This window comes from Archocentrus centrarchus, chromosome 22 (genome assembly GCF_007364275.1).
Source record: "Archocentrus centrarchus isolate MPI-CPG fArcCen1 chromosome 22, fArcCen1, whole genome shotgun sequence".
Lineage (NCBI taxonomy): Eukaryota > Metazoa > Chordata > Actinopteri > Cichliformes > Cichlidae > Archocentrus > Archocentrus centrarchus.
In genome coordinates this window covers 22,310,763-22,332,842 of record NC_044367.1, presented here as the reverse complement: position 1 = coordinate 22,332,842, position 22,080 = coordinate 22,310,763, and the positions used below count along the sequence as shown (strand labels likewise).

At 39.3% G+C, this 22,080-nt stretch overlaps 2 protein-coding genes across 4 annotated transcripts; one reads left to right on the top strand and one right to left on the bottom strand.

Moving 5' to 3' along the window:
• Nucleotides 1–363: 363 nt before the first annotated feature.
• On the bottom strand, nucleotides 364–9,234 carry gmfb (glia maturation factor, beta). The gene is made up of 7 exons (XM_030719298.1): nucleotides 9,122–9,234; nucleotides 6,121–6,217; nucleotides 5,537–5,586; nucleotides 5,232–5,281; nucleotides 4,991–5,073; nucleotides 4,806–4,879; nucleotides 364–3,730 (listed from the first exon to the last, which is right to left on the bottom strand). The coding sequence occupies exons 1-7, from the start codon at nucleotides 9,122–9,124 to the stop codon at nucleotides 3,659–3,661; spliced, it is 429 nt and encodes a 142-aa protein (XP_030575158.1). The 5' UTR covers nucleotides 9,125–9,234; the 3' UTR covers nucleotides 364–3,658.
• On the top strand, nucleotides 8,956–22,011 carry lgals3a (lectin, galactoside binding soluble 3a). 3 transcript variants are annotated; one of them, XM_030719297.1, is made up of 7 exons: nucleotides 8,956–9,171; nucleotides 13,819–13,836; nucleotides 13,928–14,222; nucleotides 14,268–14,641; nucleotides 15,611–15,699; nucleotides 16,186–16,342; nucleotides 20,840–22,011. In XM_030719297.1, exons 1-7 carry the CDS (start codon nucleotides 9,169–9,171, stop codon nucleotides 20,993–20,995), a joined length of 1,092 nt encoding a protein of 363 aa, XP_030575157.1. In that variant the 5' UTR covers nucleotides 8,956–9,168; the 3' UTR covers nucleotides 20,996–22,011. The 3 variants fall into 3 exon arrangements, with proteins under 3 accessions (XP_030575157.1, XP_030575155.1, XP_030575156.1); XM_030719295.1 differs by having other exon boundaries at nucleotides 13,928–14,641; XM_030719296.1 differs by lacking the exon at nucleotides 8,956–9,171 and adding an exon at nucleotides 13,048–13,451 and having other exon boundaries at nucleotides 13,928–14,641.
• The last annotated feature ends 69 nt before the right edge of the window (nucleotides 22,012–22,080 follow it).

Genomic DNA, 22,080 nt, shown 5'->3' with positions numbered 1-22,080 from the left:
TTTGGCAGCTTTCTCATAATTTCTTTAAGCAGTCTTCAGAACAGTTCTCCAGGCTTCTTGAAGGACATTCAAAGCTCTTCTTTGGATGTTGGCTGCCTTTTGTTGCGTTGTCTGTCAAAATAATCCCACACTGCTTCAATAATGTTGCGGTCCAGGTTCTGGGGAGGCCAGTCCATGACTGATATTGTTCTACTGTGTGTTTTTCCATCTAGGTATGATTTTACTACATTGGCAGTGTGTTTGGAATCATTGTTGTGCTGAAAAATGAAGCTGTTGCCAATCAGATGTTTTCCAGATCATGTTGTATGATCGATCAAAATCTGATGCTCAAATAATTCACAGCAGTCTCTGGAAACAGAGGGGTAACTATCACTGTCATTTTATTTGGACAACAGGACAAGACACTTTTATAAAGTATGGGAAAATACAAATATCTCAAGTTTCACTGATGCCACGAGGCAGCTGGTTATGACAGATGTTTCAGGTGCATTTTAGTAAAAAGGAAAGAAAATAGAAGAGGCATTTAATCAAAGGACACCGAGAGCTGACAACACAATCGCAGGTTAAAGTAAAAAACCTTTAGAGGCCAAAAAATATACGCATTCACCACATAAAGAGGAAAAGCTATTAGATCCACAGGACATAACCAGATACATGGCTCAAAACCAAAAGGGGGCTCTTAGTTAACTGGAGTTTGATACACAATGAATGGACAGTTTCTTACACATCCCATTTAAAATAGCAATAGCAGAGGCTTTCTTTAGAGACAGTACTGTCAGTTTAGAAACATCACCACACCTGATGATTGAGATGCAAACCTTTTAAAGCGTTCATGTGCAAATAAACGGTATCAGAGACTTCAATGCAGCTGTTCAGAAAACATGTCACCAGGAAGCCTTCTGTAAGGCTCACTTACATTAAAACGCGCACTTCTTCTCCAGTAGCTCTCCACATTTTAGAGGTCTTTAGAATTTAGAAAAATCTATTCACATCTAACCCAGTACATTGCACATTATAGAGTTAGGCTGATTTTCATTCAGTAAACAGTATTCATTTCAAGCTGACAATGTGCATTTTGCAGAATTTCCCGAGTTTCTGAAGCATTTTTCAGGTCATTTAAGATCATTTAAAAAAAAAAACTTTATAAACTTGACTATCACTCTAGTGGAGCTGTGTTTTTCTGCTGCGGCAGCATAAAACTGGCTAATACCAAGCTGACAAAATGTGTAGCGTTATTAGTAGACATCAAAACAAGTGATCAGACATGTGCCACCCTTCCTGTTGGATAAAACCCTCCCCTTACTGATGATTCATGCGGAGCAGTTTGATTGTGCGAACACATCTTTGAGCCAGATCGCTGGGAAGGTTTCTGGGAAAAACTGCTTTTGGCCTTGGTGTGGTAGCAGTGTCAAATCACTGTGCTAATTCAGGGTAAAAAAATAACCCACGATAAGGCTCAGACCAATATACCGAGCTGATGTTAGGTTTTTATTAAATATTTTAAAAAAGAAGTGTGCTACTCAGGTCATCCACTACTGAGGTTACTCCTGTTCTATCATAATAAAACCAGCCTGTATTATCTGCAATACATGCATAGTACATTCTTATACAGCTTTAACTATCTGGGGTTGGTCATTCTGCTGCTCAGAGCTGCTAATCCTTTGGGTAGTGTGCTGCACTGGTTTAAATGCTGACAATATTCAGCAGGGAACAAAAAAAAAAAAAAAGTTGTCCCTTTGGGGCATGAAAAGCCAAATACATACATTTGTAAAGTGTTTGAGCTGCGTGCTCCAGCACAATGTATTTTAAAAATGCTCAAAGCTAAAAAAATACAGACTGAGCTGAGGATATTAGACATTGGCACAAAAATGAGCTGCTGGCACATTCAAAACATAAAACAAAATCAGCGTCTGCCTTTCAGAAAGCTACACCAGTCAAATCCCGCGTCTGCATGGAGAATGTAAATCAGCCAGATGCTGTCATTTACCTGCCAAGTCTGGCACATCTGGCATTTGGAGAAAAATCGCAGCAGTCATTCTCGAGGTTGCGACAACCATGAAGCAATCCACGTGGCTTTACATTGGATTTAAGCACGACATTCATAAACACCGATAATAGTAAGAGCTATAATGCACGACAGGAGCTAACAATCACCCTAAAGACACAGAAACCCATTTAAACAGAGTCGCCCAGTAGATTAAAAAGAGGGCGGGAAGTACCACCCTGTGCACAGCGTTATCGTCACTGTCATGGTCGCTGGAGACGGAGGTTCTGTGTGTAAATGTTTATGTCTGGAATGTTTCGGTGGAAAATATTGTTTTCCTGGAGCATTAGATCCTTGTAACAACCATGCAGGTCAAACATATTACCCACAATTCAGACTGATTTTTTTTTCTCCTCTAAACAGAGATTTGTTAGTCTGTCTGATGACAGACTAACAAGGTTACATCTGCAGCTAAATAAGCACCACTCCAGGGCTTCCGCCAGCTTGTTCTTGTGCACAGGAGAAGATGCAATGCATCATATAGATAAATAGCTGTATTAGTGTTACTGTAAATCATAACTGAAATGCCCTTGAATGAATACTAAAGGAGAGATGAGATGGACTTAAACCAAACACAGTACTGTAGCTATGATTGTTCAGAGGTTCTGGCAGGAAGTTTGTTTTTCACAATAAAAGAAAATGAATGAATATAAAGTATATGTTTAACTAACCCTACAAACACCAGAAATGACTATAAAAAAACCCTAAAAAATAAGACTGAAAGGGTAAAACTTAGTGGGTTCAGAGTGTAAACGTTTAGAAGAAACAGAAAGCGTTGTTAACAAGTTTTTGAATTCTTTTGACTGATAGAAAGGATCCATTTCTGCACTTAAAGAGGAATGAGAATGTTAATTGTAGGGCTGCCCCCCCACCAAAGACTTTTGTAGTTGACTAGAAATTGCAGTGACATATTTATCATATTAATTTATGTATTTAAATCTAAGAACCAAGGCTGAGAAATAAAGTTAAAAGTAATAACACAGTAATAACACTGTGCAAAAAAAAATTTCTTGGGCTTATCCTTTATCTCAAAGTTATGCCACACTTTTGGTTTCCTGTCCATCATATGCAACTACCAGCCAAAAAGCTCAGGGAGTAGCTGCATAAAAAACATTATCTGTCTGCAAATAACTGAGTGTCACCACTTCCTGCAGGCGAAGTCATTTCCCCTTTGCAATCAACCCACCAATTAAAAATTTGATCAATTTAGTCAACTTTTGGAGGCAGCCCTCATTAATTCAAAACAGACACATAAATGGCATAAGGAGAGATTGTACAGAGACAATAACAGACCTGCATCAAACAGTATCTTCAGTTTTAGGCTGCCGGGTCGGTGAGGTTTAGGAAATGTTAGAAATGTTGGCAGTCACAGAGAAGCATTCAAACGCTTGTAATTGTCTGCACCTTCTGGCGTGTGATGAACCATAATGAGCATTAAACACCACCGAGCGAGCCTAAAACTGACTTTTGAGAGCATTTGCAAACACTATTTAAATCAGGTCTGATGCAGGGAGGAGGGAAAGGTTAACTGTGGTGTGTTCTCTCCAAGTGATGTCACGAGTTGTGCAATCGGGATCCTCCTCACATCCCAGATCTCTGGGTGAGGCGATGGCTTTAGCGGAAGAACCCAAGTTTCTCTCTAAGCCATTCCTCTGTCAGGTCCTCTGTGTTTCTGATCTCAAACACCTTTAAAAAAATAAAGAAAGAGTGACACAAGGATTAAGAATATCCCTTTTTGCACAAAATTGGAAAATGTAATAATCAACCCAACCCAGATAAATAATTTAATCCCCTTTCTTTAGTTGAATCTATGAAAAATGTCAAAGATAACAAAGTTTGATAGGCATAAAATAATATTTTTGCACCAACAAAGTGATTCCCAAAGATCTATTAGCTGGCATATCTCAGCATGCTGTGCAGTGTGTCCCAAATAAACCAAAGGAAATGTTATACATCACATCATCATATCAGTGAGCTCATTTGTGTTATTTCTTCCAGCAATTCTGGACCTTCATAACTTCATAATTACAGGAACCGAACACCTGAGATTCATAGCGGGATATCATCATTTCAATAGCAAAACTGCACCAGTTTATTGTCTGCAAAATAAAGTAACAAACAAGCAGTGGCATCCTGCATGTTTGATCTGTTTTCTAATAAATCACTGGAGGAAATGTTATGAACTGCATTTTGGGTAAACTTTCTATCACCCTGTGCAAGAGGTGGCTGTTCAAACCAAGTTACAGCATTACCTACACTTTGATACCAGGCTCATCATCTATACATTATTCTTTCTATGTAGAAATAATTTTGTGGTAGAGTCACAATTTAACATTTGTGAATGTAGCTTATGGGTATGAAATGGACAAACAACACTGGTGTTATATAATAGTTTAGACAGACCACACTGGTGAAAAAGATTTACAATCCTAACAATGTGAGCACGCTGAAGCTCCTGGATCACAGAGGGTCTCAGGATCTCTATGTTGCTTATGACAATTTTCTTTTCGCATCAAACGGCACATCATTTTTACTCACTTTGCTAAACTTTAGAGGGGAACATCCAATTGCTGTGACACCTGAAATCGCTGCAGTGCAATGGGGTCACAAAGGCAAAATTTGGACACACTTTTGTGTATTTTGAGGGGGTGTAACACTGAAAATATTCAAAGCAGGAAGGCAACACTTTGCATGACTTCTTAAAAAAAAAAAAAGAGAGAGAGACTAAAGTCTGTGAAAGCATCATAAAAGGTTCACTAACCTTGGTCAGTTCGACAGTCTGCACCAGTTTGTTTTTGCTTCCTGCGTACATCATCTGCTGCTCCGGTCTGCAACCTGCCAAACACAAAAACAACAACTTTGGCAAAAGTGCAGCAAGTAGCAGCTGCTTTAAGTGTTGCTCTAAATGCACATATATTTAAAAAGTAATCTCAGAGATATTCATACCCACTGGGCTGGAGAAGATGAAGCAGAGGGGATAAGACACACGTCCGTCGTCATGTTGGTACTTATAACTGTAGACGACAAATGTTCCTGGTGCTAAGGAATGAAACTTCCCAACATATATGATCACATGTAAGACAAATCCACTGCCTGAAGGTTCTATGTGACATAAGCTGCTCACGGCACTTATAATTCATTACATGCTAATAAAATACTGTTAAAATAAGATCCAGTCAAAGGATATCTTGGCTGTCTCTCTGGCAGTTCATCCTTTAGATCATCAGGAGAAATATCCTAAAACAAAACATGAACAGTTGAGTTCACTTTATCTGGAAAAACAAATCATCTATTAACAGCTGGCAGGTCAGAGATTAATGAGTTCATAACGAGTGATAACGAGTTCATTATCACTTCTTTCAAACCACACACTGCTACCACAGTGTTACTCTAATGAAAAAATTAATATTTAAATGTCAAAGCTGGACCTTTTTTTTTTTTTTTTTTTTAAATACTGCATGTATTTGAAAGACAGAGTGATATAAAACTGACCTCATGTTCTTCGTCAAGAATAACGAGCTGCTTGTCTTTATCAATCTTCACTGAAGAGAACAAAAGAAAATAAAAAATGCATGAAAATGGTTATATCTTACAAGGGAAAAAAAATCCATATTTTCTACTGCAAAGATCCTGGTCGAAAACATGACTTTGAGTCTGAGTCCATGTCATGCAAACAAACGGCTAATCCCGTTTGACATTTTGATCCAGAGATGGCGAAGATAAAGCTTAAGCTCAGGTCTGATACTGTACACGCAGCCTGCTGCACTTGGAGGTAACTCATCATTCTTTCCTGCACTCATACAGAACAGCAGCTACCTTTTAGTTGTGTTTAATACTAGGAACATTTTCTTTTCCTTATGATTGTACTGTATTTATAACATTTGACAAGCCACAGAGAATTTTATAATCCTCATAAAATCTCAAAATGCTAACAATTGAAATCTAGAAACTATGCGAGCATTAACGGCCCTTGTGGAAACCAAAAAAAATAAAAGATCTGATTTTTATGACTCAGATTACAAATTCAGGAGAGATGTTATAAGTATGTATGTAAAAGAAAGAGGTCAGTGACTCACTAATGATAGCTGCATTGTTGGTCTCCTTCCGGAAACGAAACTCCCTCAGCTTTTTAACCAGATCTTCATCCACTTCACACACCACCAGTGATTCACTCTGATCCAGCGTGGCGGGAAAATAAAATGCAAACACAGAAATTAATTTCAAATTCATTAACAGTTTTCTACATGAGCAACTCGACTCACAAAGTGTAAACTTTATTTTATTTGCAGTTTTATGCAGAGTTAAACCAAAGATTACCTCTTTCCTTTGGAGAAAGTAGTTATCATTTGGATTATGGGTTTGAACTGGACTACAGTAACGTGCAAAAGTCTTCAGTCACCCCTCATGTCTTTATATTTTGCTTCCAAGGAGTCAGACTTTCTTATAATCTTTTTTAAAGTGGTCTAGGTTTTCTGAATGTCCTCCAGTCCATATACCTGACCATTTTAAGAGGGATATTTTGGGGGTTCTTTTTTTGTTCGTTTGATAAGCCACTTATCACTGACCAATGAATCATCCAAGCATTAAAAAGGTGCCTAGGGATGAACCGCAGACAACTTAGCAAGGAACCTTTGTTACTATTAAAAATTATCTACAGCAGATGAACAGTATCTGAAAGTCATGTGCTTAAGAAACAGGAAAAAAAAATCCAGCAAAGACCTAAAACAGGACCTAGCATTGTTGTGATAAAGTCAACATATTTGTGTATGTATGACTTTTTGCTGACATTTGTAACGTGTTTTTTGTAGTCATTGGTAGTGAGACTCGTAATGAGCTGCATGGATGTGGTATTAGTAACAAAACACTGCTGCAGAGTAGATATACAGAGCATCATACACATTGTGTGAGATTTAAACAGAGAAAGAAATCAACAGAAATTATGCATGAATCTTAATCTACTTAATATTATAATATTAGCAGACAGCTTGCCTGGATGAAAAATGGCTGCAGACTCACAGATTGTGGCTTTAAGTATTTTTTATGCAATTTACAGCTTTGCCATAGCCGCTATATCCTGAATTAGTAAGCCAGTGTGAAAGTAAACATTATATATTGGGGCTTTTTTTGTTTTGTTTTGTTTTATGTAAATATTTCTGTCATGTTTACAGTTTCGACCTCAAAACTGAGCCTTTATGAGATACGTTGTACTGTGTTTGTGTATAGCAGCACAATAGAGAAAGAAAGGAAGTGCACCTAAATCAATTTGTATAAAACAGATTTTTCAAGAACACCAAACAGTCACAATTTCTGCAAAAGTCCAATGTGACCCACAGGATTTAATCCAGCATGAGCCTGAACAGGATTTTATTGGTCTGAACCTCTGTCACGTCCACACACAACATTACATAACTCCATCATAAAGACATAAACTCTCCAAGAGTCTCTGCAGACACTCTGAAATCTATAATTACACCTTGGTGAACAGATGGCGGGTGGGAGTCAGGATTTCACTGAGCTCAAGGAGAGATCTTCACAGATTAAGAGGAGACTGGAGTGTCTGAGGCTGCTGGGACTCTTTAAAAACAGGATGCATGGGGAAGGGATTAGGGGCAGCCAGGACAATGAAAGCCAGAGATGGCCAAAGGGTTACTTCTGGTTCAAATTCCTCCAGCCAGTGACAGCTAGCTCATGAGTTTGGCTGCCAATTCAACCAGGAAATGAGAGCCAGTTAACTTAAACCACTCGGTTAATAATGCACCTGGTGCGTTTATGCAGCAAATCCGCAACAGTCCCCTAATGAAGAGCGTCGAGCTGTCATGACACGCAGTTAAAAACGCAAAGGGAAAGAAGATTCATCTTGACATCCAGCCGAGCTAACGCCAAGGCAGCTCCCAAAACCCAGACATGTTGAAGCACATCAGTGTGAGCTGCTGCATCAAGCCACCCGCACACAGCTGCCGGAAGCTCAGCAGCTTCGCCTTCAAAATATAAACCCTCACAAGCTTGGATCAACAATTCCCTTGGTAACCCCTTTTCATTTACCCATTCCTATATATATTATATAGCTTATAGTTAGGGCTGGATCATGTGACCCTGAACCGTCCCTTAGTTATGCTGCAATAAGCCTAGGCTGCTGGGGGGGTTCCCATGATGCACTGAGTGTTTCTTCATCACTCATTTCTTTTGACCTCATGTGTGTTTATACACCACTCTGCATGTAATCTCTAGCAATTATTAATCTCTGGCTCTCTCCTATAGTTTGCCTTTTGTCCTCTCTCTGCTCTCTTTTTTCCCCCACCCCCAACCAGTAACAGCAGATGGCTGCCACTCCCTGAGCCTGGTTCTGCTTTCTTCCTGTTAAAAGGGAGTTTTTCCTTCCCACTGTATCCATAAAACTGAAGTGAAAGTGAATTAATTTCAGCTTTTGATGATTAAATGATTAAAACTACACGCCTTAAAATTTCATGATTTGGTTGTACTCTGGACTGCAGTGATAAACTGTATTCTGAAGATGTGTGAAATTAGAAAGACATGACTCAAAGGAAAGGTATGTCTAAAAAAAAAAAGCAGCTACAAATCAGGACAAAATATTTTAGGAGTAAACATGATGAGGCATTACGATTGTGTTATTACCAATGTAAATGTAAAAAAGTGTAAAAAGGAGGTATACTTTGATTTTATTCTAATGTTTATTCTTAATATTGCATTTCTTTGGTGTTTGTACTGGTGAAATCTTGTTAGAAAAGTGTTAACATTTAGAATATGCGGCATGTTACTTTTTTGGTCAATTGTGTCATTTATTTATTTAACTTAAAAAAAAAATGTTAATAATGGCCGAAATAAAAAAGCGTTTTCATGAGCTTTCAGGTGATTTTATTTTGAAACTCCTCGCCGGAAACCCGTCACTCCTGCGCTAACTCGACAGGGTGGAACTGCTGCTACGTTAGCAGGCTAACGCTAGCCAACCTGCGACCTCACTTTTTTCTCAATAAACTTCACATCTGTCAGCAGCAGACGATTATAGCGGAACGACGAAGCTCATAGCGGCTCACTCGCAAAGAAAGCAGAGTAACTTACCATCGTTGCGGAGCTGAAAATCCCTGGAGCTGCGGCGGGTGTTCTGAATGGTAGGGACGCTTTCAGTGCTTCTTTTTTTGTTGGTTTTTTTCCCTTCGCATCATCTTGTGACCGGTTTGACCAATCCCATACAGGCGCCCCCTCCTTCAAGCGTTTGACATAAATCTGTGCTCACTCTAATTTAGTTTATATATTTGAACTTGATTACATTACATTAAAAACACTGAAATGATTATTATTATGTATTAATTTTTCCACTCTGCTGTCAAAATTGTGATTTCCTGACGACTCGTTCTTGTTACCGTTTAATAACAGTTTCTGCTTCTGCTCAGACACATTTAAGAGCAGGTTTACATCTTTCGTATATACATATATTATTTACCTTTACCCACATTTACAGGAAAGCTTACAAAATTGGACCATTCTAAGAATAAAATGCTGCATTAATGTTTCAGTGTGGATAACACAATATGACCCCAGCTGAATAATGCTTTTAATTACATAGTTTAAGTGCAAGAGTTGAACTTTTAATTGAATATTTCACTAAACTGATTTAGTAATTATTTCAAAGATAATGTGTTTAGTTGTTTTTAAAAAAAAGTCCTTTAAAACAAAAAGAGATAGATGGCTACAGCTGTGGTCAGAAGTTTACATCCACTCACAATGGGCATGTATATCATGATAATTTGGGGCTTTTAATGATTTCTTTGAACCAAGGTGGAATGATTGCACAGCATACATCTTTAATTGCTTTAAAAAAATGGGTGCACATGTTTGAATTGATTTAGGATTTTTTCTAACCCACACAGGCTCAGAAGTATAGATATAGGCTCAAATATGGACATACATTTACTTACATTTACTTAAATCTTTAAATAAGTGGCCCTGAAGATTCTACGAGGCCATGGCCTGTTAAGTTCTGCTAGTTTCACTTTGCCAGGATAAAAAGGATTTGTTTGACAGCGCTCATTGGATTGACCAGTACTCAAAACAATGGGAAAGTCCAAAGAACTCTGTGAAGATCTTAGAGCCATTTCAAATAACTGCAGATTCCAAGATCATTTCATCAGTTCAAACAATTGTACATAAGTGAAAGTTATTCAGATGTGTCACCACTTTGCTAAGGATCTGGAAAAATTCACAGCTGTCACCCTCAGATGAGAAGAAATTGGTTTAAGATGTTCAGGAACAACCCAGGAACCACCAAGGCCCAAGCCTGCCATGAACTGGAAACTGCTGGAACACCAGTGTCATTGTCCACAGTGAAGAGAGTTTTACATCACCATGGACCATGGAGGACCACGGAGGGTACTGACCAAGAAAGAAGTGCCTGCTCTAAAAAAAAAAAAAAAAATCAACACCTTCAAGCTCGACTGAAATTTGCAGCTGTCCACATGGACGAGAAAAATGCCTTCTGGAGAAGAGATTGATGATCAGATGAGAAAAACACTGAGCTATTTGCATGTTTGAAGGTGTAAAGGTGAGGCTTTCAAACCTAAAAAACACTGTATCAACTCTCAAGCATGGTGGTGTTAGCATCATGCCCAGGGGCTGTTTTGCTGCCAGTGGTACTGGTACATTGGACAGAGTTGACGGAATAATAAAGAAGGAGGAGAACTACTTCCAAATTCATCAACTTCACCTCAAATCAACAGCTAGATGATTGAAACTTGGACATTATTGGGTGTTCCAACAGGACAATGATCCCAAACACACATCAAAACTGGTTTTGGAATGGATAAAGCAGGCTGACATTAGGCTTCTGAAATGCACTTCCCAAATCTCGAACTTCAATCCTATTGAAAATTTGCAGACTACGCTAAAACGCTATATCAGTACCCAAAAACCAACCAATTTAAATGAGCACTACCGATTCTGCCTAGAACAGTGGTCAGATATCCAGCCAGAATTATACCAGAAGCTTGTTGATGGCTACCAAAAGTGTGTGGTCAAGATGCAGCTTGCTAAGGGACATTAACCAACTATTAATGGGGGTGTAATTCTTGTTTAATTAAAGATTTATGCTGTGCAATCATTCCACCCTGGAAAAATATCAATTAAATGAAATAATTAAAAGCCCAAATTACTATGACATTCATGCCCATGATGAGTGGATATAAACCTCTGACCACAACTGTAGATAGATACTTCATTGATTCTGCAAGGGACATTACTGTTAATAAAAATGTGAATAAAAATAAAAAATAGTATATCTACAGTAAATCACCATTGTTAAATGTATCACAAGCCAATGTTGGAGGCCTTATAATGTGAGGTAGTGTAAAAATGAAGTTTTAGAAAAATAAAAAATAAGACTGAGAATTTGCAGAAGAAAATTCTAGCTAGTGGTAGTGTAAATGGCATTAATAAATGATAAATTAATAAATGTACACCATAACTCTAAGAAACAGCAGCAAAAAGCTTTGATATAGCAATGTCTGTGGGATTTTAGGTCCTGAGAGGTGAACACACCTGTTCTACAGTTTTATGGAGGATGTGGGAAAGATTTCCTGAAGCATTCTTTATGTCAGCAGGGTTCAGTAAGTGTGACACTTTGTTTTAAAGGTTTAAAATAAAACAACACTGAGTATTAACCTGTGTAGGTCTGTGGGCACACTTCAGAACAATAATAATCATGTAAAAGCGCTTTCTTTTTATTTCTACCTGCTGAACCTCTCAAAAAAATAAAAATCAATTTATGCTAATCAACTGTCCTTAATTTATTGTATCTTAAAGTTATGGAATATATTTCATTAAATCAAGGCTGAGTACCAGAGGCCACACAGTTTCCACTAAAGTTTAACATCATTTTAATGCAAGCATTATTGTGTTACTTTTATATTCTAGGTACAGTATTATGGTAGAGATCCGATTTCAAAATAAAGGTGATCTGCAGGCAAATGTAATTTTAGCGTTAACCAACACATTTAGCCCATCATTAGTGATATACTAAGTTGTGAAATAAATAACAATACAGATGCAAAAAAAAAGAAATTTTAAATTACAAATAACAGAAATATTCAAATATGACAAACTTGCTAAGAACCGCATTTAAAAATTAACATTTCAAAAGACGTGTACAGCCATAACAAGTAAACTCAGTATTTCCAAAGATTAATTGCTGTGAAATCCAAAATTGGACTGACTTGATATTGAATGAGTAACATTGGATGGGTGTAAACCGTTAATCTAAAGTGAAATTAACCTGTGGAAAGAGAAGTTTTATAATAATAGCAGTCTGAATTCCAGTCAAAAAAATAGCACATATAAGCAATTTCAAACAGCCATTATTTTGAAATAAAAAATCAGACTGCTTTGATATTGACCAAGTAACATTGTGAGGGTGATTCTAAGGGTGTTGATTCTAAGTGAAATATTCCTTGGAAACTGAATACTTATAATAGCTTTCTGAATTCCAGATGAAAAAATATGACATTTCAAGGCCCTTAATTTTGAAATATAAAACCACACTGACTTGATGCTGACTAACACTGTGAGAGTGTACACTGTTAATCTAAAGTGAAATTAGTCTGTGGAAACAGTGAGTTTACATTGTTATGGCTGTGCACATCTTTTAAAATCTTAATTTTAAAATGGGTTTATTAGTAACTTTGTCATATTTGAACATTTCTGTTATCTGTAATTTGAAATGTATTATTTCTGTATTATTTATTTCATGATTTATTATATAATTGATGGCGGACTAAACGTGTTCGTTACTACTGAAGTCGCATTCGCGTTGAAATCGCTCTTATTTTGAAATCAGGTCTCAGTTTCTCTTACCGTAATACCTAGTATATTAATGCAACGCGAAACAGCGTGGGGGATGGCTTCACTGCGCTCGAGAACCACCGTCTCTTACCGTAATACCTAGTATATATGCACATAACCGAACTCAACTGACGGCATTTTTCCCCTAACCATTAGACTAGTTTTCTTCCGCCTCTCGCTGCGTCCTCGCCAACTTTAGAAACCAAACGTGATGCACATTAACACTTAGTTTTAAAGTTCGTGTGAGAGTCGGGTATAGTTTGGGTTAGTTTAATGGTCTCTTTTAGGTTTCTGCTCGTGAAAGTAAGGGGTTAGGGAGTGAACTGTGCCCGTGAGAGTCCTCACAACCGGAACGCGCCCACCCCTAGAATACGTCATCAGTGAAGCGAGTGTGCGTGCCTCCTTTTCAAGAGTTGTAGTTGTGAAAGCAGATAAAACGTTAGCTTACACTTGTGTACCTCGCCAGGCTAAATTAGCGGGCTAACTAGTTCCCATAGCTGGAGAAATCCTCGCTGCCACCCGCCGTCTTTCTTTGGAGAGGAGTCCATCTTCTAGCGAGGTAGCATGAAAATCTATTTTTCAGCAGTTTTCTTCTTCAGGCACCATGAAGCTAAAAATAAACAAACGAGCCAGCGTTAACTAACAGTTAGCTGTTGGCAGCTAGCTCGCTAGCCAACTCTACTATTAATTTATGAATGTTTTTATGGCCGTCTGCCCCGATTTGCAGCCTGGAGTCAGTGTAACATCTGTATATCTTGTCGAATTAATGTTTGCGTGAGGTTGAGCTGTGTCGGATTGGTTCTTGAGGATGGAAATACTGAGTCTGCTGTTACTCAGAGCTTCTGTGTGTTCATTGTGTTTGACAGCTTGTTATTGTCGGTTGTTATAACTACCTATTAAAGCTCATGTGTCTTGTTTTGTTGTAGATTATGGCAGACTTCTCGGTGAGTTCAAACAAATGCACAGTTTTTATTTTATGATGTTCAGCTGATCCTTTTATTGGACAAGTAAATTTCTTGTTCTATTTTTTTCTAGCTGTCAGATGCCTTAGGAGATGATACTCCAAGCCAGGCTAAGAAAATAGGCAACACCAACCCTTCTGCTCCTGCCAGCAACCCTCCACCTCCTTCAAACCCAGGATGGCCTAGTTCAGCTCCTGGAGCCCCCACCCAGCCCTCTGCTCCACTGGATTACCCTGGTGGATCATCTGGCCCAGGGGCACCGGGGCAGTTCCCATTCCCCTCAGGTCCTGGAGCACCAGGGCAATACCCAGGACCTCCTTCAGCACCTGGTGGCTTCCCCCCTGGTCCTGGGATACCTGGACAATATCCACCTGCACCAGGAGCTCCAGGTCAATTTCCATCCAGTCCTGGAGCTCCTGGGCAGTACCCTGGGCATTATCCACCAGAAGGAGCTCCAGGACAACTACCTGGAGGTCCTGTTCCTTACCCAACTGGACCATTTCCTTCTGGCCCTGGAGCTCCCCCAGGGCCTTATCCAAATGTGCCTTTCCCAGGTGGCCAGCCAGGAGGCAATGGCATGTATGGGCCAGGCGGCCCAGGTGCATTCCCCCCTCCAGCTGGCCCTGGCGCTTTCCCTGCATTCCCCAGTGGAGGCTTCCCCCCAATACCACCTGGTTCATGGGGCCCACCAGCAGGTGGAGGCTTCCCACCTGCCCCTGGCACCTTTGGCCCTGGTCCGGGGCCTATGGGTCCATATGGTGGGCCTGCCGCCCCAGGAGGCACGCTGGTGAGTACTGGTACTTTAATGCTATATTGCTTGCTTGCTGCATTTACTTTCTTTTGTTCTTTCTCTGGTGTGCAGAGGAGCATCTGGTGTGAAAGCCTTTTAAAATGACTTAATACTGAAGGTGACGGACAGAGGAAGTTGGTCTTATTTCTCTGCTGCTGGAATTGCCCAAAGGAGGGTTAATTTTTAGTAAAGGGTGAATTGGGATTATGATTTCTGTCTCTTTAGCTCTGCTGGGGGTGCAAAAAAAAAAAAAAAAAAAGATATAAAGCAAAATGAAAAGTATTCAGAAGTAGTTCTGAAAAATGTATTCTTGTCTTTCAGCCCACATATAGGCCACCATATTAAGCAATGAGCAATGAACTCACCTTTTCAGTTGGACAAGGACTTCACTTCCAGAATCAACATATGGTTTGATTAGTGCCAAAGACTGAGAATATACATAATATTCAGCTAAACTGCGCAATGTATTGTTTTAATTAAGTGCAATATGATCCAATTGACCATGTTTACGACATTAAGACAGTTTCTATATTCTGTAATAAAATCACAATTTGATCAAAATACACTTGTAATTTGTTTCCATGGTCATAATAAATTATCTTTTTTTTGTTTTCTGTCATTTTGTTCAGTTGTTGTAAAAATGTAATGAGTGTACTTCTTGTGTCATTGCCTTGACTAGCTGCTGTTACTTGTGTAATAGTGCTGGAATAACTGAAGGTTAAAATGACTCACTAGGGTGTTGCTGTAGGAATGTGGGCAGGGTCAAAGTTTTAAATAGTGATTAACTAAAATTATCTTACGTCATTATGCATATTGCTGTGCTTTGCCAGTTTAAGACTGTAAGTGATCAAATGTTTTGTTGCTGTATTCTTGGAAAGCATGTGAGTGCTTAGTGACAAATAAACATATTTAAACTGAGAACAGTGAATGCATTGTCATGGTTTAAAATGTAAGTGTTTCTTGCAGATGGTGCCGTACGATCTCCCCCTTCATGCTGGAATAATGCCGCGACTTTTAATCACAATAATTGGGGAACCCCTTCCCGGTGCAGACAGGTACAGAAACCATTCAGCATCTATGCCTGCTGTTAGCAATGCAAAACCTGATTCCTACATCTAACATAATTAAAGGGGACCTAGTATTCTTATTTTCAGCTCCACATTTTTATTCTTGGCCACTCCTAAAGTAGCACAATTCAAGGTAATCATTCTTTGTCCAGTACTGAGCTGTGGTGCAGTATAGGATAAGTCTATATTAGGACTTTAAGCTTCCGATTGGCTGCCCCTCGCGAACAGAAGGTTTGAACTGCAGGTTGGTGAGGCTTCTGTGACTTAATGTGACCATATTAAGGATATCCAGATATCAGGTTACTGTATGTGTTTGTAAGAGAATGATGAAAAGTGTAATAGGTCTCCTTTAACTAAAACCCAGCTATGATTTGCACTGTGATAAAATGTTTTAAAAACATTATCAGTATATTAACATATTTTGTTGAATCAGCAGCAGTGTTTCTTTCTACTAATCATTTGCTGTTTTTGCAGGTTCAATGTTGACTTTATCAGAGGTCCAGACATAGTCTTTCACTTCAACCCTCGTTTTAATGAGCAAACAATCGTTAGAAACTCCAACCTAGGTGGATACTGGGGGCCTGAGGAGCGGGAAGGAGGGTTTCCATTTGTTCAGGGACGCCGTTTTGAGGTAAGTTAGTATGTAAAACACTGCTCAAAAAAACTGAAAGGAACACTTTGAAAACACATCAGCTCTCAACTGAAAAAAAAAAAATCATGCTGGATATCTGGACTGTGTTAGGAACGAAAGGATGCCACATCGTTTGATAGAAAAGAAAATGATCAACCTACAGAATTCAAAGGCACCCCTAAAATCAAAGTGAAAAAAGGATGAAGCAGACTAGTCCACTGTGCTGAAATTTCATTACAGCAACTCTAAATGGTGCTCAGTAGTTTGTATTGCCCCCACATGCTTATGCATGCATCCTAATGAGATGGTGGATGGTGTCCTGGTGGAGCTCCTCCCAGATCTGGACCAGGGCATCACTGAGCTCCTGGACAGTCTGAGGTGCAACCTGGTGGCATCAGATGGTCTGAAACATAATGTCCCAGAGGTATTCTATTGGATGTAGGTCAGTTGAACTTGGGGGTCAGTCAGTGGTTTCCTTCATCCTCCAGGAACTAACTGCATACTCTTGCAACATGAGGCCGGGCATTGTCATGCACCAGGAGGAACCCAGGACTCACTGCACCAGTGTAGGGTCTGACAGTGGGTCCGAGAATGTGCTCAGGGTGAACCTGCTCTCATCTGTGAAAAGCACCAGTGGTGGACCTGCCACTTCTGGTATTCTATGGCAAATGCAAATTGGGCTTCACAGTGCTGGGCAGTGAGCACGGGGCCCACAAGAGGATGTCAGGCCCTCAGGGCCACCCTCATAAAGTCTGTTTTGGATTGTTTGGTCAGAGACATTTACACCAGTGGCTGCTGGAGGTCTGTAGGGCTCTGGCAGTGCTCATCCTGTTCCTCTTTGTACAAAGAAGGTGATATTGGTCCTGCTGATTGGTTAGGGACCTTCTACAGCCCTGTCTCCTGGAATCTCCTCCATGCTCTTGAGATTGTGCTGGGAGACACGGCAAACCTGGTAATGGCACGTATTTAGGGCTGCGGCTATTGATTATTTTAAAAATGGAGTATTCTGTTGATTATTCCATCAATTTATTGAGCAATCGGTTAATAAATACTTTGGTTTTATTAATGAGCAGTAATGAATGTTCAAGAGAAAAAAAAACAGGTCTTTTAAATGAACTGCTCATTGGTTTCCATTTTAGAAACTGCACTGTTTTTAATAGTTTAACTGCATACAACATCTGTCAGAACAAACAACCCTTTCACTGTATTTATGTCCCATAGTAAAATATAAAAAAAACAAAACATTTTATTAAATGTAAAGATACATAAATAATCACAAATACAGTAATGTCAAAATAGGATATACAAGTCACCTTTACTCTGTCCTTTTGGAAGGCTTTCTTACTATAAGAGGAAGCAAAAAGAGTTTTGTATTGTATGTTCTGGATGAGGTAAATTTGGTGTGTGTTCATGTGTATTTGTGTTTAGGTGTGCTTGTGAATGAGTGTGTGGTTGTAAGCCTTTAAAGGCGCATGCGGCGGCTGCAATGAAGAAAAACGAGCAGATCAGCATTCTCGGAGCTCAGGTTGGTCCTGAGCTTTGATGTAATGTTTCCTGCTGCAGAAAACGCACGTTAATGTTAATAATTAACATTAATAATAATTCAATGTCCAACTCAACAGCCCCAGGTCAGTGGCTCTGAGTTTTACTGGTGCATGTATATTTTTCTGGCTTGTGGGAAAAAAGCTTTTATTTTTTATATTTAAAATTTTTAATACCGTTAAATTAATACAATAATATATACATATATATGAATCTAAATCTGCAAAATAATGTTTCTAAATCCTTGAAATAAATATGGTCTTGTACAGCACATGTCCCCCCATGGACCCACCCCTGCTTGCTGCAGGTATCGCTGCCATAGAAACCAGGACAGCTGCCGTCAGCGAGCCTGATTTAAACATCGAGTCAGACTAATTTAACAGGTCAACTGCATATTTTATTTTTGCTTCTGTATCTTTACTGTAGTTTGGATGGGTTAGCTGAAAGGTCGCTCTTCTTCATGTTGGAACCTGTTGATCAGGTGGTTTGATGAAGGAGCTTTTTCCCAGTAAAGGTTTTAATGGTGATTACAGTAACAAACACTAGAAAAACTTCACCTGAGCTCTTTGCTCTTCACCGTGTGTGTGATTAGACAGACTCCATGTTAATCAATGACAGCATCATCTTTGGTGGTGCTGTTGTGTTGTTATCAGTCTTTTTGTTGAGAAAACTGGGGTGTGCTTTGGTGTAATGTTGTAATACTTTTTATTCATACACATGCTCCTAGATATGTTTCTATATGTTTCTTTTTAGTCGGAAATGTGGGTGAAACACTCACTTACATGGTGGCACGAAGCAAAAAAAATTTGTGTTGTGATTTTTTTATAATCAAGTTATTCGAGTTACTCAATGAATCGTTGCAGCCCTTCAAGTATTGATGTGATATCTTGGGGGAGTTGGGCAACCTGTGCAACCTCTGTTGGGTGACCACTGAAAAAACAGTCAGAAAAGATGATGAGGGGAAAATGTGAGTGACCTCCACCTGTAAAACCATTCCTGTTTTGGGGGTTGTCTCATTGTTGCCTCTCTGGTGCACCTGTTCATAATTTCATTAACACCAAAGCAGCTGAAACTACTTAACAAGCCCCTTTGCTACTTAACCGACCAGATCAATATCCCAGAAGTTTAATTGACTTGATTCTATACTCTGATTTAAAAACTGTTCCTTTAAATTTTTTGAGCAGCGTAGTACTCACAGGTACCTGAGAATTTAAAATTCAAGAAAAAAAAATGTTATTTGGCTGCTTAGATTAGGGAGGTGATATTCAACAAAGTCCTCAAATTGAACTAAGGATGTTCAGATAACACCAGAGTAATTTTTCCCTCATGTCAGTCTGGTTTGGAGAAAATGTGACTCCATTAAGTGATGAACTCAGGTTTTCTCCAGCTCCAGTATATTATGTGGAATCGGTGTTAAGCTGTTTTCACACATGAACTTTGAAAAATGTCAGGAGAATCACATCAGGGTTCTCATTTGTGGAAATACAGTACTCTGTGTAGTTTAGATGTATACAAGTACACCCTCTTTCAATTCTAAAGTTTTATGTATGAGGACATAATTAAAACAAAATCATCTGGTCCTCAACAGGTCTTAAAATTATTTAAATACAACCTCAGATGAACAATAAAATGACATATTACATCTTGTCATTAAACAATATTAAGCCAAAATGTAGAAGCAGTGTGTGAAAAACTTAGTACACTTTTACTGTTTTGATAGGAATTAAGAGTGTAAGTAGCACCCAGGTGCTGCTAATCAAATTGACTTAATTAACTGATCATCAGTAAGTGTGAGCACGTTTATAAAAGCAGATGTTTTGGCATTTGGGTCTGCAGTGATCTTTAGAGAAGCAACTGTTCCCATCAATCTGGGAAGTGAGAAAGATTATTCACATTTAATCTTCCCAGGAGTGGACGTCCCAGGAAATTCACCCCAATGTCAGACTGTCCAGCACTCAGGGAAGCTGCAAAAAAACCCGAGCTACATCTCAGAGTCTACAGGCCTCAGTTAGCATGTTAAAGGTTAAAGTTCATGATGGTACAGTTAGAAGAACACTGAACTAATATGGCTTGTTTGGAAATGTTGACAGGAGAAAGACTCTTCTCTCTGAAAAGAAGATGACAGCACAGCTTAGGTTTGCAAAGCTGAATCAGAACAAACTGCAAGACTTCTGGAACAATGTCCTTTGGACAGATGAGAACACATGGAGATATTTGGCCGTAATTCACAGCACCATGAAAATCAAACACAGCATATCAGCACGAACACCTCATACCAACTATCAGCACGGTGGTGCAGGGTGATGATTTGGGCTTGTTTTGCAGCCACAGGACCTGGGCACCTTGCAGTCACTGAGTCGACCACAGAGTCCTCTGTGTGCCAAAGTATTTTAGAGTGAAATCTGAGGCCATCTGTCCAACAGCTAAAGCAGGACAATCATCCTGAAACCAATTGAAATGCTGTGGTGGGGCCTTAAAAGAACTATGCATAAACCAGTGCACACAAACTTCACTGAACTGAAGCAACACTGTAAAGAAGAGCGGGCCAAAATTCCTCCACAACGATGTCAGAGACCGACAAAGTCATACAGAAAACAAACGTAGTGCTGCTAAAGGTGGTTCTACAAGCTACTGAATCATGTTTTTCACACACTGCTTCTGCATTTTGCCTAGACCTGACAGAGGGCACACTTCCTTTTTACCATGACTGTAGGTGCAGTTTGAATCGCAGTTTAATGTCAGATCCAACTGCATCGAAGGTTTGCGTTCTCGTGTGTTGTCGGGAAATGTCTAGAACGTTCAGTGCTGTAGCCTTCCGGACCTCGAACTCAAACTTGTTTTGATTTAAAATCATAAGTTGTATTTAGAGCTTCAGCTCACGGTTATTTAAAATATTGTTTGGTTTTTTTCTGTCAGTCTACTAACCGATTAATTAGCATGTTGCTCTCCCTGCAGCTGAAGATCCTCGTGGAGGAAGACATGTTTAAAGTGGCGGTGGACGGCAACCACCTGCTGGAGTACGAGCACAGAGTCGGCGGGCTGGAGGAAGTGACCCTGCTGCGAGTGGTCGGAGACCTCGTCCTCTACAGCGCTGCCCCGAGCATGATCTGAACCTGTGGCTAAACCACATGCTGTACAGGACACCCAAGTCAAATTTTGCCACTGTATTTGAAATCCTTTTTAAATACTTTGTCGCATTGCAAAGCGCAGTCGCTGCCCACCTGGCACATTTATCACAGAGCAGCCCTGCTCTGTACTCCGTAATCCTGTTCTCTTTATTTTATAGCTGCACCAATCCAATTTATTTTATCACATAAAAGAGCTAAAATGCATCTAAAACAGGTGTTTTGTTGTTTTGGGGGGGTTTTGCAAAAAAAAAAAAAAAAAAACCCAAAACAAATTCATACTTAAAGAATGAAAAGATTGTAGGCTAAGTGGAAAGGCGTGACAAGTCCCAAACATTTCAAATATTTTCCATTGGTATCTTGTGTTTTGTTTACATGTATGTAAATCATGGTAAGTCTTCGTAATGCATGAGAGTGTGATGCTGAAAATCACCTGCTTTTTTCAGTGCTGGCCTGCAAACGAACAGTCGGCCAATGATGAAGTTTCTTCAAATGTATTTATACAGAGAACGTGTGCATCTCCTTTCTTCAGTAGTATTGCTCTGGGGCTCTCAGACTGGAGGGTCAAGCAAAGATTAACAAATTATGATTTCATGTTGAAGTCGAACCCTGATGGTAAAAAGACGAGGCTCGTATTGAAGAAATATGTGGTAAAGTGGAGGGATGGGGTCTGTTTGTTGCCAAAGCTGACACTGGTGCACTGAGGTTATAAATGAAAGGGGCAACAAACAAGAAAAATGACTGATTAAAGAGCATTGTTCACTCCTCCTGAGCTCCTGACCTGCACTTACAATAAATACAGGTTTCCCCACTCACTTTTTTTAAGATCCAAATCCAGGGAAACAGTTCCTGTGTTAGCTCAGATGGTTTAAGTCTGTGTGTTTGACTGAATTTATAGATTGTGCTCCCTGTGGTGCAAGTGCCACATTCTGATTTTCATAGATTTAAGTACAGTGATAACACTCAGTACAAAATAAAAGCATTTCAACCTTGGACCTTTGAGTTACTTAACCCTTATGTGGTGTTCATGTTATTGTTACTCAGCCAGTGTTGGAAATGTAACAAAAAAGA

What these genes read in the sequence shown, in the direction of transcription:
- gmfb (XM_030719298.1), bottom strand. An exon ending in CAACAATGCAGCTATCATTA is followed by an intron (nt 5,587 to 6,120) that starts GTGAGTCACTGA and finishes TGTTCTCTTCAG; the next exon opens with TGAAGATTGATAAAGACAAG. An exon ending in CTGCCAGAGAGACAGCCAAG is followed by an intron (nt 5,074 to 5,231) that starts ATATCCTTTGAC and finishes AGCACCAGGAAC; the next exon opens with ATTTGTCGTCTACAGTTATA.
- lgals3a (XM_030719295.1), top strand. An exon ending in CCCCTTCCCGGTGCAGACAG is followed by an intron (nt 15,700 to 16,185) that starts GTACAGAAACCA and finishes CTGTTTTTGCAG; the next exon opens with GTTCAATGTTGACTTTATCA. An exon ending in TTCAGGGACGCCGTTTTGAG is followed by an intron (nt 16,343 to 20,839) that starts GTAAGTTAGTAT and finishes CTCTCCCTGCAG; the next exon opens with CTGAAGATCCTCGTGGAGGA.